The sequence below is a fragment of the Garra rufa genome, chromosome 1, assembly GCF_049309525.1.
Source record: "Garra rufa chromosome 1, GarRuf1.0, whole genome shotgun sequence".
In the NCBI taxonomy this organism is placed as follows: domain Eukaryota; kingdom Metazoa; phylum Chordata; class Actinopteri; order Cypriniformes; family Cyprinidae; genus Garra; species Garra rufa.
Genome location: NC_133361.1, coordinates 70,996,686 through 71,014,112, shown reverse-complemented (window position 1 = coordinate 71,014,112; position 17,427 = coordinate 70,996,686). Strand labels below are relative to the sequence as shown.

The 17,427-nt window shown below is 37.0% G+C and overlaps 1 protein-coding gene across 1 annotated transcript; it reads right to left on the bottom strand.

Moving 5' to 3' along the window:
- Positions 1-5,962: 5,962 nt before the first annotated feature.
- On the bottom strand, positions 5,963-16,565 carry LOC141338805 (uncharacterized). The gene is made up of 11 exons (XM_073844424.1): positions 15,181-16,565; positions 12,533-12,728; positions 10,425-10,620; positions 10,061-10,337; positions 9,807-9,984; positions 9,648-9,724; positions 9,394-9,574; positions 8,986-9,234; positions 8,714-8,885; positions 8,460-8,608; positions 5,963-6,544 (listed from the first exon to the last, which is right to left on the bottom strand). The coding sequence occupies exons 1-11, from the start codon at positions 15,439-15,441 to the stop codon at positions 6,189-6,191; spliced, it is 2,292 nt and encodes a 763-aa protein (XP_073700525.1). The 5' UTR covers positions 15,442-16,565; the 3' UTR covers positions 5,963-6,188.
- Between the last annotated feature and the right edge of the window lie 862 nt (positions 16,566-17,427).

Here is a 17,427-nt window from a genome sequence, read left to right as displayed (position 1 = left end):
ATGTACCTGGGGTGGAAAAGGAAAACATGGCCATGATACACATTGAAATATTGGACTTTTTGACATTTGCAAGGGACGTTAAACCCACAAAGAACTTTACATGGCCAATAGCAGTATTGTTTGATTTATTTATTTTATTTTTTGTTAACCCTTCAGCTCAACCCCTCAGGTATGTCATTATTATATTTTTATGTTCCTGAATGTTCCAATATATTAATCGTTTTAATGGTTATGTTTACAAATGTTGCACAGTTCTGTACAACTATGTGAAAATGTAGGTAGAGTAGTACTTAATAATAGCAGAGTGAGCTAAAGAGAAGGAAATAATCAAAAGCGAGAGACAGACGGCTCTTTGTATTGCGTAGACCCGTATCTGTCATAAGCGGTTGGTATAAGGCGTGCGTTTTTTTTTTTTTTTGTTTGTTTGTTTGTTTTCTTGTTATATGTGGTGTGTTTCCATCAAACAAGCAAATCTTTAAGGTTCTATTAGACAACTAATGTCAAGTAGCTTGAAGGTGAAGTTTACTTCATGGAACTGTAGGGGTTTAAACAAAATTTTAAAAGTTAAACAAGTGATGAACAGGATAAAATTCTTGCAATCAAAAATTATTTTCTTGCAAGAAACTCATCTATTGAATGGGGATATTTCTAAAATAAAAAGAAGATGGCAGGGTCAGGTGCTGTCTGCCCCCTATACCACCCATGCTAGAGGTGTTATAATACTAATTCATACATCTGTTCCTTTACAAATTAAAAATATAATTAAGGATCCTGCAGGTAGATACATCATAGTCCAGGGTATGCTGTTATTTGAAAATATAAATCTGATAAATGTTTACGGACCTAACGAAGATGACCCTAAATTCTATAACAATTTGTTTCTGACTGTCTCCAATCTCCCAGGGCAATATATAATTGCTGGTGATTTTAATTGTACGTTAGATCCAGCAAGAGATAGGTCATCAGGTTTAGATAATACTCACATTAGATCGAGAAAGACAATAAATAGTTTTATTAAAGAATTAAATTTGTTGGATATATGGAGACATAGTAAACCAAATGCAGTAGAATACTCTTGTTATTCCAGCACTTATAAAACTTACTCACGTATAGACTATTTTTTGGTTTCAGCACAACTTGTTTCAAAAATTGATGACTGTAATTATAGTAGTATAGTAATATCGGACCATGCAGCTATATCACTCACTTATACAGATACTAAACTAGTGAGGGATTCACCAAAATGGCGCCTTCAACCAGGATGGCTAACAGACCCCACATTTATAGATTTTTTAGATAAACAAATTGACTTGTATTTTATATGTAATACTTCTCAAACATCTGCTAACATAAGGTGGGAGGCATTTAAGGCCTTTATTAGGGGTCAAATAATCAGTTTTACCAGCTCAAAGAAAAGGAGTACACAATTGGAAATGAAAACATTAGAGGAAAAAATAAAAAAACTTGAAACAGATCTCTACAATAACAAACCTAACCCCATAGACGCAAATGCACAATTACTCCTTCTTAGGTCACAGTACAATGAATTGTCGGCTAATAAAGCGGCAATTCATTTACTGAAACTTAAACAATCCTATTACGATCAGGGGGAAAAACCTGGGAAACTTTTAGCATGGCGCATCAAACAACAACAAACAGAAAGGTCTATTAATTACATTGAAGATTCAAGTGGTAGAACTATAGTAGATCCTATAGAAATTAATGAGGCCTTTAAAGTATTCTATGAGAAATTGTATAGCTCTGAGGGTATTCCCAGACTCGATAAACAGACACAATTTCTAAATAACCTTAATATTCCTAAAATTTCAGAAAATGAAAGTAAAGCATTGGACGGAGAATTAACAAAAATAGAAATTGCAGAAGCAATTAATTGTATGCAGGCGGGGAAAACGGCAGGTCCAGACGGCATACCTATAGATATTTATAAAAAATTTCAGTCTAAATTAATTTCACCTCTTTTGGAGATGTTCCAGGAGTCCTTTAGGAATGGTCTTCTTCCTACATCCATGAGGAGTGCCCTAATAACTTTACTTCCGAAACCGGGAAAACCAAATATAAAATGTGAAAATATGCGCCCAATAAGCCTTTTGAATTCAGATACAAAAATACTTAGCAAAGTTCTTGCAAGAAGATTGGAGGGCTTACTCCCTCGGGTGGTGGGAGAAGACCAAAATGGTTTTATTCAAGGGAGACAAGGCTTCCATAATGTCAGACGAGTGCTCAATATTTTACATAGCCAGAGAGGAGCGAAAGACACAGCTCTACTCTCTCTTGATGCAGAAAAGGCCTTCGACCGCGTCGAATGGCATTATTTATTTGAGGTGCTCACTCGCTTTGGCTTTGGAGATACATTTTGTAAATGGGTTAGATTACTTTGTACGGGGCTCACTGCCGAAGTTTTAACCAATAATGTTGTTTCTAAACCCTTTAGCATATCTAGGAGTTGCCCACAGGGAAGTCCTCTATCACCTTTATTATTTATCCTCGCAATAGAACCATTCGCCATAGCGGTGAGAATGCATAATGCCATTTATGGAATTCGAGAGAGCCACCTGGAACATAAATTAGCATTATTTGCAGACGATGTAATTTTGTTTCTAAAAAATCTAAGTAGCTCTATTTCTGCACTCCTGGATCTTATTGAAACTTTTGGAAAAATATCTGGATATAAAGTCAATCACTCCAAATCATCTATAATGTTACTTAATGAATCAGAGAGAAAAAATAGCCAAGATTATGCTTCTATCTTCAATCCAACGGATAATTTTACATATCTGGGTGTTAAAATTGTGAATGAGGTGAATAAGATAGCTCAGATAAATTATGACCCAATTTTGGCAGCTACTACGTCGTCAATAGAACGTTGGACATCTTTACCCATCTCAATGATTGGCAGGATAAATATCCTAAAAATGAATATACTCCCTAAATTTCTTTATTTGTTCCAAAATATCCCCTTACCACCTCCCTCATCGTTGTTTACTAGAATTAAGAAATTGTTTACCAACTTTATTTGGCAAAATAAACGTCCCAGACTTCGTCTAACTCTATTATACCTACCATTTGATCGAGGAGGACTTAAATGTCCAAACATTCAGTGGTATTACTGGGCAGCGCAGCTGCGTACAATCATGTTTTATTTTTCTTCAGAAAACCCTCCTGCCTGGATGGATTTGGAATCCTGTTCTGTTACACCACGAATACCACTGCACTTATACCTGTACTCAGCAGACCACAAATATCTAAGAAAAAACACAGAAAACCCTATTGTACTGAACATGATCAATATTTGGTTTGATTCTTGTAAATATTTGAATATAAATTCCTCCTGGTCACGTTTCAGTCCTATTTGGGGTAATGTTAATTTTAAACCAGGAAAAAGTGATGCAGGATTTCGAACATGGGCTGAAAAAGGGTTAAGGAAAGTACAAGATATGTACAATGAGGATGAAGTATTTATGTCCTTTGCAGCAATTTCAAACAAATATGACATTCCAACGACCCATTTTTTTAAATATCTTCAACTTAGGAGTTTTATAGCCTCATCTCAAAATCATTCATTAGATATTCCTAACATTTCCTCATTAGAGGCAGCAATCATAGGACACTGTTATGATAAAGGATCAATCTCCTCTTTGTACGAATTGTTCGTATCTGGCTCTAACGAATCCTCAATATCAAAACTAAGGTTATGGAAAGAAGATATAAATGATGAAATATCTCTAGAGGATTGGAATGAGGCATGTAAGAAAGCTCAGATGCAAACAATCAACAGTAGCCTGAAACTCATACAGTACAAATGGCTAATGCGAACATACATAACTCCTGCTATATTGCACAAGTTTAACGATAATATTCCAGATACCTGTGTAAAGTGTAATGAGGTAAGAGGTACACTGTACCACTGTATATGGGAATGTGTGAAAGTGAAACCCTTTTGGCAAGGTATTATTGAAATGGTTGACCAAATTTTATCAAAGAAATTACCACTGGATCCTAAGATTTTTATCCTGGGTATATATCCTGTCAGCCCTCTCTTACAAAGCAAAGAGGTCAGATTCATAGAAATGTGTATTTTACAAGCTAAACGTATTATTGCTCTTAATTGGAAAAATATAAATGAACCTAGAATTGGAAAGTGGATTAAAGAAATGGCGTCGTATATGTCAATGGAAAAGATCACATACATTGTCAAAAAGAAACAAAATGTGTTTGAAGATATCTGGAGACCTTTTAATAACTTCCTAAAGTACAATGTAAATGTTGGCAGTCTGCTACAACAAGAACAAGCTCTGAGTGAGTAGGGTAGTATTATGGTCTAAACATAGACTTGGGAAACACTCATTACCTGATTTAAACATCTATTTTTTTATTTTTATTTTATTTCATTTTTCATTTAAAGTATTTATTTTAATTAAGTTTTTTTTTTCTTTTTTTTTTTTCAGGGAATGGGTTGATGGGAGGGAGAACAGGGTGTAAAATGTTTGCTGTGTCTATATGATTATTATTCTGTAACTGCAATCTGTTGTGATATGCAAACTGAAAAAAGTAATAAATATATTATACAAAAAAAAAAAGATTATATTTTGCAGATTATATTTAAGATATTCCACTTTAATGAAAACATTTGCAGTTGTTTTGTAAAAGCTGTCAACTGTTTTTTTTATCCTCTCTCGTTGCATCTACACCATTTTGAGCTGCAGGTCCCGTCATTATGTGGTAATTTGAATTGGTGAATCGCTTTGTGAAGCATTTGGTTCAATGTGTTATATGCATGGACATTCTTTAGAACTTCTGAATAAAATTAAGCCAGCTCGTAAACTTCTGTAGAAACTTCATTTAATATTATGGCATATGATATTTTGACCACTGAACTAGGAAATGAAATAAAAATCTGGTCACCTTATGTCAAGAAATAGAACTTGTAACAATAATAATGCTGTGGTTAAATGCATTAAATGTATATAACTTACAGTACATTTTATACGCGAGACTTAATTTAACAGCATACAATTCTCTAAGTACATATTTTAATGTAGTTATCTTTATAAACAATTGTAATTATATTAATGTGTTTGTGTATTGTCGATGTTATTCCTTCACAACATTTATAAACTTTGGGGATTACCATTTACCATTGTAGGTATTATCCAACCACTGTATTGCAGTTTTAGCGATATACAGTAGTCAACATTTGAAGTGGATCAAATAACTTCAGCAAAGTTGTCCTAAGACAAGAACGAATTTTGGTTTTAGTCCTTACCTCATTCTATAACAGAAGGTTGCCAGTAAACCTGAAACTGTTGAAAATGTGTAATTACTGGCAAAATGTCAGCATGCTAGTTCCACTTACATGCAAGTAAACCCACATGTTTTGTTTTTTTCAAAGTAAGTTTCTATCAGTAGCTTTCTGAAAAGGCAATGATGTCATGAAAAAGTTAAAATACAAAAGTCTTCATGTAAATGACATAGCTGACTTAATTGGTTGTCATATTTTTGAAAAGGTAAGGAGACAACTAAGTCACGTGCCAACATCTCCACAGTGTATGACAGAACATCCAGGACTGGAGGCCAACTGCCTGAATGTCTGTACACTTCAGAATACTGTGAAGACTATGGCCCACTTAGGATGAGAACAGAGGATTGAGTAATTATGAACTCAGCTCACAGATTTTTCCTGTCCCTGGTGAAAAAAACAGCTAAAACCAGCTTAGGCTGGTTGGCTGGTTTTAGAGGGTTTTGGCCAGGCTGGTCAGGTTGGTCTCAGTTTGTTAAGCTGGGAAACCACCAGCTAAAACCAGCCTGGGAGACCAGCTAAATACAGCTACTTCCAGCTTAAAACAGCTAAGACCAGCCAACCAGCCTAGACTGGTTTAAGCGGTTATTTTCAGCAGGGGTATGTAGTCATGTTATTTAAAATATCAAAACAATCAACTTTGAAAAATAAATGTTTATTTGGCAAGCAAGGTGCACATTATATGATAAATAACTGGACATCTGAAAATATTGCATATTTATACAAATGTGTCAGAGGTATTTGTTGAGTACATGTAGTACTCAAATAAGCTACAAGGACCTGATTAGCTGGATCAGGTGTGTTTAATTAGGGTTGAAGCTAAACTCTGCAGGACTGTTGCCCTCCAGGAATTGAGCTCGACACCCCTGATCTACGTAATGAATCTGCCACTCTCTCTGCCAGATGTTTCAGGTATCTTGCCTATCAGAGTTTTTTCAGCTGGTGCTGGGGATATCTGGGCAGACATGTGCGCGTGGTCATTCCATCGTGTGTTGTCCTGCGGGTTCGGCTGGAGTTTCCTGATGCTGGTGGGAACTATGTTGGGTTCCAGCCACCGCTGGACTGAACCTAGACAGACCTGACACCTGGCGATGACATCATCTTTTGCTGGCCTGTCAAACTCTGCCATGTCAGGTGGAATGGGAACTTTTTGGAGTTCCTCAACAAAGGTGCCAGCGTCGTCAAACACCTCCGTGAACAACAGCCTCATCAGGTCACTGACATACCCTGCCAAAAGAAATTACAAGTTCTTTGTTGCACTTTTTCTAGATGACTTGTGACACTTCCACTCTTTTTAAAATACCGTCACATTTCAGTTTATGACATATTTGTCAATATTTATATTTGGTAACAAAAAAGTTTCTCACAAAAGTAAGTAAACCCCTCACATTTCAGCAGCAAGTTTACTATATCTTCTCAAAGGACAATACTATAGAAATGAAACTTGGAAATATTAGAGTAGTCACTGAGTAGTCACTGTGCAGCTTGTATAGCAGTATAGATTTACTGTCCTCTGAAAATAACTCAACATACAGCCATTATTGTCAAAATAGCTGGCAAAAAAAGTGAGTACAACCTAAGTCAGGGGTCATCAAACTTGATGCTGGAGGGCCGGTGTCCTACAGAGTTTAGCTCCAACTTGCCTCAACACACCTGCCTGGAAGTTTCAAGTATACCTATTAAGACCTTGATTAGCTGGTTCAGGTGGGTTTGATTAGGGTTGGAGCTAAACTCTGTAGGACACCGGCCCTCCAGGAACGAGTGTGGTGACCCCTGCCCTAAGTGATAACAGCAGTATGTTGTTTAACCATGCAAAGCTACATGTCCTATTCATCATGTTTATTTTTGTCTGCTTGACAGGACCATTGATGCATCTTGTATTAGAGCAGTTAAAATTAGGTGCTTTAAGTACAATTCTCTCATACTGACCACTTGATGTTCAACATGGCACCTCATGGCAAAGAACTCGCTGACGATTTGAGAATTAGAATTGTTGCTCTCCACAAAGATGGCCAAGGCTATTAGAGGTTCAGTAACACCCTGAAACCGAGTTACACTACAGTGTTCGGTGTCATACAGAGGTTTTCCAAGATGGGTTCCACTCAGAACAGGCCTTGCAAGGGTCGATCAACGAAGTTGAGCACTCGTTCTGTCCATCAGGTGCAGAACCTGGCTTCAAAAAACAGATGCATGAGAAGATCGGCTTGTCAGTGCTCAGACCATATGCCACACACTGCAACAAGTCGGTTTGCATAGGCGTTGTCCCAGAAGGAAGCATCTTCTGAAGCTGGCTCACAAGAAAGCCCGCAAACAGTTTGCTGAAGACAACCTGTCCAAGAGCATGACTTACTGGAACCATGTCATGTGGTCTGATGAGACTATAAGATAAACTTGTTTGGCTCAGATGGTGTCCAGCATGTGTGGCGATGCACTGGTGAGGAGTACCAAGAAATTACGTCTTGCCTACAGTCAAGCATGGTGGTGGTAGCATCATGGTCTTGGGCTGCATGAGTGCTGCTGGTAGTTGGGAGCTGCAGTTCATTGAGGGAAACATGGATTCCTGTACATTCTGAAGCAGAACATGATGCCTTCCCTCCAGAAACTAGGCCAAACGGCAGTTTTCCAACATGATAAAGACCCCAAACATGCCACCAAGATGACAACTGCCTTGCTGAAGAAGCTGAAGGTGAAGGTGATGGGGTGGACAAGTATGTCTCCAGACCTGAACCCTTAAGCACCTGTGGGGCATCCTCTAGCGTAAGGTGGAGAAGCACCATGTGCCAAACGTCCAGCAGCTCCGTGAGGAGTGGAAGAGGATCCCAGCAACAACCTGTGCAGTTCTGGTCAATTCCATGCCCAGGATGATCTGGCAGTGCCAGATAACAATGGTGCTAACACAATATATTGACACTTTGGACAAGTTCATTTAGGGTGTACTCACTTTTGTTGCCTTTTGTGTGTTGAGGAATTTTCTGGGGACAGTAAATTTGTAGTGCTATACAAGCTGCATATTGACTACTCAAAAATATATCCAAATTTCATTTCTATATCTTGCTGAAATGTGAGGGGTGTACTCACTTTTGTGACATACTGTAAGTGTCCAACTTTTATTTATTAATAAATGTCATATTTCTGAACATACCATAAGTGGGCTCTGTTTTTACTGGCTTTGCTGTAGGTTTCCCCTTCTTAGATTTAGGATGCATTATCTTATATACAGCAGTGCCCTCAAAATTCGCCGTCGGTTCATGATCAGCATTCTCATTGAAATGCATTGCAGCAAGATAGAGCCTAGACAGATAAATGGGGTGGGGGCGGTTGTACAAGTTTGAAATGAATGCAATACTTATATAGTAATGTTTCTGTCTTATTGCTAAGTATTTCAACAATTATTACCTGCATAGCATTCCAATGTAAGAAAATACCACATTCTTTGGAGCGAATCTCAGAATGACTTTGTGGAACGCCTCAAGAGCCAAAGTTTGATGTCGGTGGCTCAGCTTTTTCACATCTCTGAGGATTCTTTTGTTTAGGAGCAGCTTCTCAATTTTATACAGGACCATGGTACCTGTTACAACAGAAAAGTTTCCAGTAGAGACAGCATAATTACTAAGTTATTGTTGGTCCAAATGTAGGTAATTTACACAAAATAAATAACAGTCACAAACCTGGTTTTAACCATTTACTGGGGTCTGTGGAAACTCTGTCTGGATGAGCACACTTAGGAAATACTGGATCGTCATGAGTGTGGATATTCTGAATGTGATTGAATAAACTCTTCCATTTAGCAACTTTCTCAGGTCCGTCCTTGGAAGAAATGGCTGACCAGTAGATGTGGTTTTTTATACTGGGCAACCACTTGCGCAGCACCTGGCACTTCTTGTTTCTGGACAGTTTCTCCAATTTTTTCGATAGCCCTGGAAATCCAAGTCATGAATCAAACAAAATGAGAATCTGAAGAAAACAATCTTCTGCATAATACATTTAACTAAAATAGTCATGCATGTACAATACCATTTCCAAATAATGTGTTAAATTTTTAAACAACTACAGAATGAATTTAGACTTCGATTTACCCTTCTCGAGGTGCCTAACATCATAGTACTGTTTTATAACTTTCTCCCTCAGATACTTCTGCACCTGTGTGTGCCGATCGGTCACAATGTAGTCCACGTGTAACTGGTTGGACTCCAGAAGATCCAGACCTCTTTTGAGTCCTTTCTTTTCCATGTGTGCACTGCCTCCAACTTCGTTGCTCTTTGACAAATCAGAATCAACTTACCACTTAAAAAAACAGAAAGCTTTACTACATTCTGAAAGAGAGAGTTACCTGCACCAGTTGAACATCCAGAATTTTATTGCTTTCCAGGTGCATTAAAGTATAGCTGCCATATTTGGCGGAGTGTCCTACATATAGAAAACATGTGAAAGTTAACAACAATTACGCAGATTATAATTTTTTGCCAACACAGAATAAATAATATTCCACCTGGAGAATCAGTACGCATATTGCCACTCAATGAAATTTTGCCCTGTGGTTTTAGTTGCTGGAACATGGTTTCTTGATCCATCTTCCACTTGTGAAATATAGACAGTTCCAGAAACATACGAGCATGCTTTCTGAATGTGTTGTAATGGTGTATTTGCAGATTCATAGCTCTGCAAATCTGGAAACATAGAAGAGATGCATTGATAGTTTTTATCCTTAGGGATACAAAAAACTGCAGTCAATCTGAAATGTACCTTATTCATCTGAATGAATGATCCACCTGTGAAGTAAACTGCTGCTGACATTTGCAGATTTCCAACTGGGGTGCTTCCTCTCACAGGTTGGCTCTGCCATTTTTTAGCATATTGACAATGGTTGCAGACCACACTGAATGACACAAATGTCCCAAGCCGACGTCGCTGCACATTGCAGTTATGCTTGCACAAAGGACATGTTTCGAAAAGCTCTCTGAGAGAGCTTTCAAAAACAATGTACTTTGCATCAGTGTAATCAGAAGACACCCCCATCCCACTAAAAGGACAAATCATAGAATAACACTAAGAAAAAGCAAACAAAATAAATGAATACATTTCACAATGTACAATTGCACAACATTACCTAACTTCAGAAGCCTCTGCAAAAGAGTCACAGGGCTCAAATGTGGAATCTGTAAGGTTTCCTTCATCATCTCTCTCCAGCAGTTCCATACGAGGTCTTTTAGCAGATATGGATACCTTTGCTGGTGTAGACGACAGATTGTCAGCTTGTGTGCTTTCAGTACTAACACTTGCACTGAAAACTGTTGCCCGCGTGCCTGACCAAGGGAAATAAATCGGTATTATTTGATTTAGGTAACCCTTACTCTATCTACATTATTTTTCCTTGAAGTAAGCTGTTTTCTGGTAATGTGTGAGACTTCTGGTCCACTGGTTCACAAAAACGCATTATTTTTTACATAATTTACATTATTACAATAGCTTTCTCCCCAGGCTGGCACAAATGGCTCAATTAGTTCCAGGTTTGATGAAGGTCCGCCTTCCGAAAAACGAAATGTGTTGTGATTGGTTAGCAGTCCCACTGCATTGCAACTGGCAAACAGCTTAGACGGCGTTTCACTCCTGCCACGCCCCTTCCCAAAGCAGCAAGTTCTGTGTACAACTGTTAGCGCAAGCTAGATTAAATAGATTCTTATGTTTTAAATATGCCTATTTTTCTTACAAAAACACATCAGATCACTAAAGGTTGCTTTTACTGACTGGCCCCCTTTTGTTATGGATCGACTTGTTTTGGACTGATGGAGAGATCATTTATTTGAACAATATTCCAATGGACCGCATCGTGACATGATAGCATCCAGAAAACAAACACTGTAATCCGAAGGAGCCGTTCGTTGTAGTCCTTGAAAAGGGATTTTTTAAAAACTAAATATCTCCCTTTGGAGTGGACTTTGTGATTGGCAACTTTGTAGATGATTTTTACGCCTTAACATACACACCACACACTGGCTAAAATTCAAAAAGTGAAGAGGCATAACAGGACCCCTTTAAAACATTATGGTGGGACCAAGCGGCAACCTCCCGCTCTCTCTATTGAAACCAACACGGAAGTGACTTAAAGGATGACTACTGCCAAAATGCAACCTGGGCTGGTTTTTTTTTTTTTTTTTACTGTAAACGAGACAAACTTATATCTAAAAGCACAATTACGACAAACGAGCCGTTTTTGAGATTGACCGTGATTTCGTTTTGTGGTCAATGGCCGGTGAATGGGAGTACTAGGGGCATAACTTTGAGCGCATCAAAATCGATATTTTTACAACACTAAGACTCGACACACCATGAAACTTTGCTCGAAGTATTGTCTGGGTCTCTACACATGAACTCCAGCATTGAGAACATTGTTTGTGGACACAGAGTTTACTAAAAAGAAAGTTTTTGAACAACTCACTTTCACTGTTTGAGTTTCCGCTTGCGGCCGTCTTGCGAGTCAAGAAGTGTCCATCTCGCAATGCGAGGATGGATAGCTCCTAAAGCATATTTCCATATAAATGCACGGCTAATTCATTGTTTTGTCGCAAGTGAAAAACAATATTAGCCTTCTAGCTGTAAAAAGAGCCTCATATAGACTCCATTCATTCACATTCGGAGAAAAAAAAAACAGCCCAGGTTGCATTTTGGCAATAGTTATCCTTTAAACTGGAATTCATCGACTGGCCGCTAGAGACTGGCTCCAAAAGAGAGTCTCCCAATGTCATAGACTCCCAATGTGAATTTTTAATAACTCATCTGTTTAAATTATATTAAGCCTTAAAGTTCTGCAAAATTAAGGGCGGGGCGGGGTCACTTGAGTGACAGGGGGATTGCAGCTACTGTCAACACTGTCGCGCTAAGTGGGCGTGGTTTCAGCAACTAGCTCCACCCAGATCCCACATCTTTGCCCATTATGCGGAAGTGATGCGATTCCAAGATGGCAACGGCCAATTCCCATCCACTATTAGCGACGTCACGGACACTACGTCCATATTTTTTACGGTTTATGGGTAGGACACACCAGTTTGAAATATCAAGCAGAAAAACAAGCTGTTTTGTACAACTAAAAAGAGCTGAACGCAGATGAGACCGGAAGCCAGACGCATTACGCCTGCTGTTAATGGAAAAATATGGTGGATAAAACAGGGCCTTTAAATCGATACAGGAGTTATAAACAAATATTCACATATTACATACCTTTGCTCTTTGAATGTCCTGACTGTTTACAGGAGAACTGTGTGGCAACAGACTTCTGAGATGGAACAAAGCTACACTGAGTGCCTACAGATCTCTTTAATGGGTTGGCTTGCACTGTAACAGACACAGTAGGTCTGCCTTCTGTTTGACATTCTGTGTGCTTGATTGAAGGCATGTCTTCCCTGGTAGATGTGCTCTAATAAATAAATAAACAAAACAATTAGTTCTTCTGTGGTAACAGGACATGAATCACAATAATCACTAAACGTACTGTGTAAAATTTAAATCAATAAAACCCTTCTAGGCTACAATCAAACAATTACTCCATGCACAACAACCCTGCTGAAAAAAAAAAGCAGCTAAAACCAGCCTAGGCTGGTTGGCTGGTCTTAGCTGGTTTAAGCTGGAAATGCCTGGTTTTAGCTGGTCTCCCAGCCTGATGCATTTTAAAACCATCTGAGAAAGACGCAAAAAATCTTTCCTAGCACCGACAGCGAGAGACTGTTTAGTATCACACGGCATGTCTTCCATGAGAAGAGAAAAAGCTGGTTGTTGCTGGTTACTGTATGATGGCTGAAATCGCAAAATGGCCTTAAACCGTTAGTGAATAAACTACAGAATGTTATGTTGGCTAATACATGCACAAATTGTATTTATTCTGACAGCTCTGCAAGAGCTCCTCAGCCAGGGTTCAAATTCTAAAGTGTGAGGAAAATCTGCGTGATGAGGATCATTCATAAATCTGCTGCTGTCAGCAAAAATAGTACTGTGGTCTTATTGTGGGTTTCCGCCAAAGTCATTTTACTGTTGTTCTGTAAAATCTAAATAAAAAAATAAGACAAAAAAAAAAGATAATCATTACAACAGTTATCACTGCAAAAAATGCTTTTCTTCCTTAGTTTTTTTTTTCTTGTTTTCAGACAAAATATCGAAAAATTCTTAAATCAAGAACTGTTTTCTAGACGGATAAAAAAATATTTTCTTGTTTAAAACGAGCAAAATTACCTGCCAAGGGGGTTAAGACCTCAGTACTACTTCTTGCTGACAGCAGCAGATTTACGAATTCCTTCTTGATTTAAGATTTTTTTAGATATTTTGGCTGGAAACAAAACAAAAAAAATCTAAGATAAGCATTTTTTTTGCAGCGTAACGTTCTCCTTTGCTCAGCAAGGCTGCCTTTATTTGTACATTAAAAACACATGCCTGACTCAAGAAGGGGTTCCTAAAAATGGCTAAATTATTTTACTAACGTATTAATTTTAAGTTACTTTTAAGTCTGTTAGTAGGCTATAAAAATGGCCAAAAGATATTATTTGACTAACGTATTAATTTTAAGTTACGTTTAAGTCTGTTGGTAGGCTATAAAAATGGCCAAAAGATATTATTTGACTAACGTGTTGATTTTAAGTTATGTTTAAGTCTGTTGGTAGGCTATAAAAATGGCCAAAAGATATTATTTGACTAACGTATTAATTTTAAGTTACGTTTAAGTCTGTTGGTAGGCTATAAAAATGGCCAAAAGATATTATTTGACTAACGTATTAATTTTAAGTTACTTTTAAGTCTGTTGGTAGGCTATAAAAATGGCCAAAAGATATTATTTGACTAACGAATTAATTTTAAGTTACGTTTAAGTGTGTTGGTAGACTATAAAAATGGCCAAAAGATAAAATTAATACGTTAGTCAAATTATAAGTTACGTTTAAGTTTGTTGGTAGGCTATAAAAATGGCCAAAAGATATTATTTGACTAACGTATTAATTTTAAGTTACGTTTAAGTCTGTTGGTAGGCTATAAAAATGGCCAAAAGATATTATTTGACTAACGAATTAATTTTAAGTTACGTTTAAGTCTGTTGGTAGGCTATAATGTCCACTAGAATGTTAAAAATGTGTAAACATTTTTAAATAGTTGCTTTTCAAAGAAAAAAAAATCAATTACAAAACTTTAAAAAGCAAATATTGGCCATTTAATTCATGCAATGGTGAAAAAAAAAGGCAAAATACATGGGGAAAAAACGTGTTCGGTAATCAGCCTTCGGCCCAGTGTGTAATTTTTTCCGGCTTCGGCCAAGAATTTTCATTTCTGTGCATCCCTATTGGTCAGAGCAAACCATGTTATGCGAGTTGTTTGGATTTTGATTTTACAATACACTAATGGACACTTATGTTGAACATAAGCTGCAAAAAATGCTTTTCTTACTAAGATTTTTTGTCTAGTTTCCAGCCAGAATATCTAAAAATTTAAAATTTTCTAGACCAGTAAAAATTATTTTGTTTTCAGAAAAAACAAGCCAAAATTAAGTGATTTTTTTTCTTAGAACAAGCCAAATAATCTGCCAATGGCAAAAACGCACTTAATTTTGACTTGTTTTTTTCTGAAAATAAGACATTAATTTTTACTTGTCTAGAAAATCCTTCTTGACTTAAGAATTTTTTGATATTTTGTCTGGAAACAAGACAAAAAATCTTAGTAAGAAAAACATTTTTTGCAGTGCAAATGTACTTAAACAAAGAAACAAACAAAAACGCATCAACACTTTATCCCTGGATAACTTTTAATTCACTATACGTTTGTGCTGTTTACATTATATACACTTATGTGCCGATTACCAACAAAAGACAGAGTTTTGATGCAGTTTTACTTACCGACTCATGACTGGGATCTTTTATCACTGGGACCGCTCCATCCTTTAATAACAAACGATATGCAAATCCAGCGTCGACCTGGGCCTTGTTTACAAAACACTCGTCGCTAAAATGACGTGAACACACGAACACACTCGCTACACTCCGTTGCTGCCCCGGAAAAACAAACTGCATCCACCGTTCACGTAACGCCGGGTTCTTCGGGAAGCTGAACAAGGAAAACTTTCCCTCGCATCCAAAAACACACTTCTTTGGAGACATTCTCGAACAAATCCTACGCAGCGCTGGCGACGACTTCCGGATGAAGGGCGTTGATGGATACGCTCTTGCTCCCCTTTTTGTCGAAAAGACCTTCCTACGTCACGAATGACAAAACTGTCATACGTCCAAATCATTTTTTTAGATTTCTTTCCATATAGTGGACTTCTATGGTGCCCCCGAGTTTGAACTTCCAAAATGCAGCTTCCAATGCCTCTAAACGATCACAGCTGAGGAAAGAAGGGTCTTATCTAGCAAAACAATTCCTAAACAAAAGTTACAGTTTATATACTTCTTCCTCGGCTGGGATCGTTTAGAGCCCTTTGAAGCTGCATTTTGGAAGTTCAAACTCGGGGGCACCATAGAAGTCCACTATATGGAGAGAAATCCTGAAATGTTTTCCTCAAAAAACATTTCTTTTTGACTAAAGACTAAAAGACATAAACATCTTGGATGACAAGGGGGTGAGGACATTATCTGAACATTTTTGTTTTGAAAGTGAACTACTCCTTTAACATAAAAAAAATAAATAAACAAATACCTTGCTTTGGGGCCTCTTTAAAAACACTAATCATGGATGAATAAAAAAATAAAAATAAAAAAAAAGTAAAATTTTAGCAAAAGCAACACATTATTTATTACATAAGACATCTTTTTATCATTAGTTAACAAACCAAACTGAATAATTTCACTAGAGATTATCAGTTTCGCAAGTATTCTTGATGCATGTACCAAATTACAGTGAAAAAATTTCTAAATCTCTAATTCGCATATTTGCACTACATTTGAGTCTCCAATATTAAATCTTATGCTTAAATTATTTTGCAGCATATGTGATTCATAATAAATAAATAAAAATCCTATTTTAGTCCTATTTCAGACACTTTTTTTTGTCATAATGACAAAATATACAGGATCTCTTTAGAGGTCCTGGAAAACGTTGTAATAAACAATTTGTCAAGCTATCCTTAACTAATTTAATCATCTGCAGTGGTTTACTCTTAATAATTTTATCATTACAGAAGCAACTCACATTATTTACCTCAAAAGCAGCATAATTCAACATTCCTCTATTTGTCTATAACATTTGCCTCTCCTCACCAGTCGCCAGAGTTTAAAACACGTTAAATGCTGAAAAACAAACCTCTCTGTAGCCGAATCACAACAGATACTGGAGCGCGGCGCGGCCTTATTACATCATCATCTGATATCGCCAGACCAAAATAAAAGTCCTGTTCACAGGCTCGTCTTTCTCCGAAAATCAAAACGTGCATAATTTACATGCAACATGTTACTAATTTTGCGCTAAACATATCAGAATAAAATTATGTAAGATTTTGTCTAAAAGGTAAAACTGTAAAGTTTGAATGCAGAAACCGTTTCTATCAGATAAAGAATTGCTGTTTGTTTAAGAGTGTATTATATTATTATAAGATATAAAAGTCAGTGTTCTTCCTATTAAATTGTGGACACAAAAAGCTTATAAAATATCTGAAAATAACAGATACATAATTATATAAAATTTTATTTGCATACATAGATTATTATTATTATTTAAATGTATTTTTACACTTTGGTATATCTGCTATAGATGGACTTCTCATGGGACAAAATAGAAATGGCTCTTTATTGAGTGTAACATACAGTTACATGCAAATTTACAAAGAAGCTTTTCCACAGCTACATAAATTCTAAGCATTTGCAAAGTTGACAGATCTGTTTCACCAGGAAAATTGTCGGCAAGCATAGGTTTGGCAACAAGAATTTCATTTTTCACGACTGAAAATGCACTAGGTGTGGGCACAGTTTCATCATTTGGGCAACACACTGTCATCTAGTTGTTTATTCAATGTTCTTCTTCCACATGAATGATAGTCATCACTGCAAATTGCCTTTAGAGACTCTAAAGATTCACTGACAACCTCACCAGCTTCTTATTGATGCTATACTTTCCTTAAAAAAAGTGATGCTTCCGTGTTTTTAGCTTCT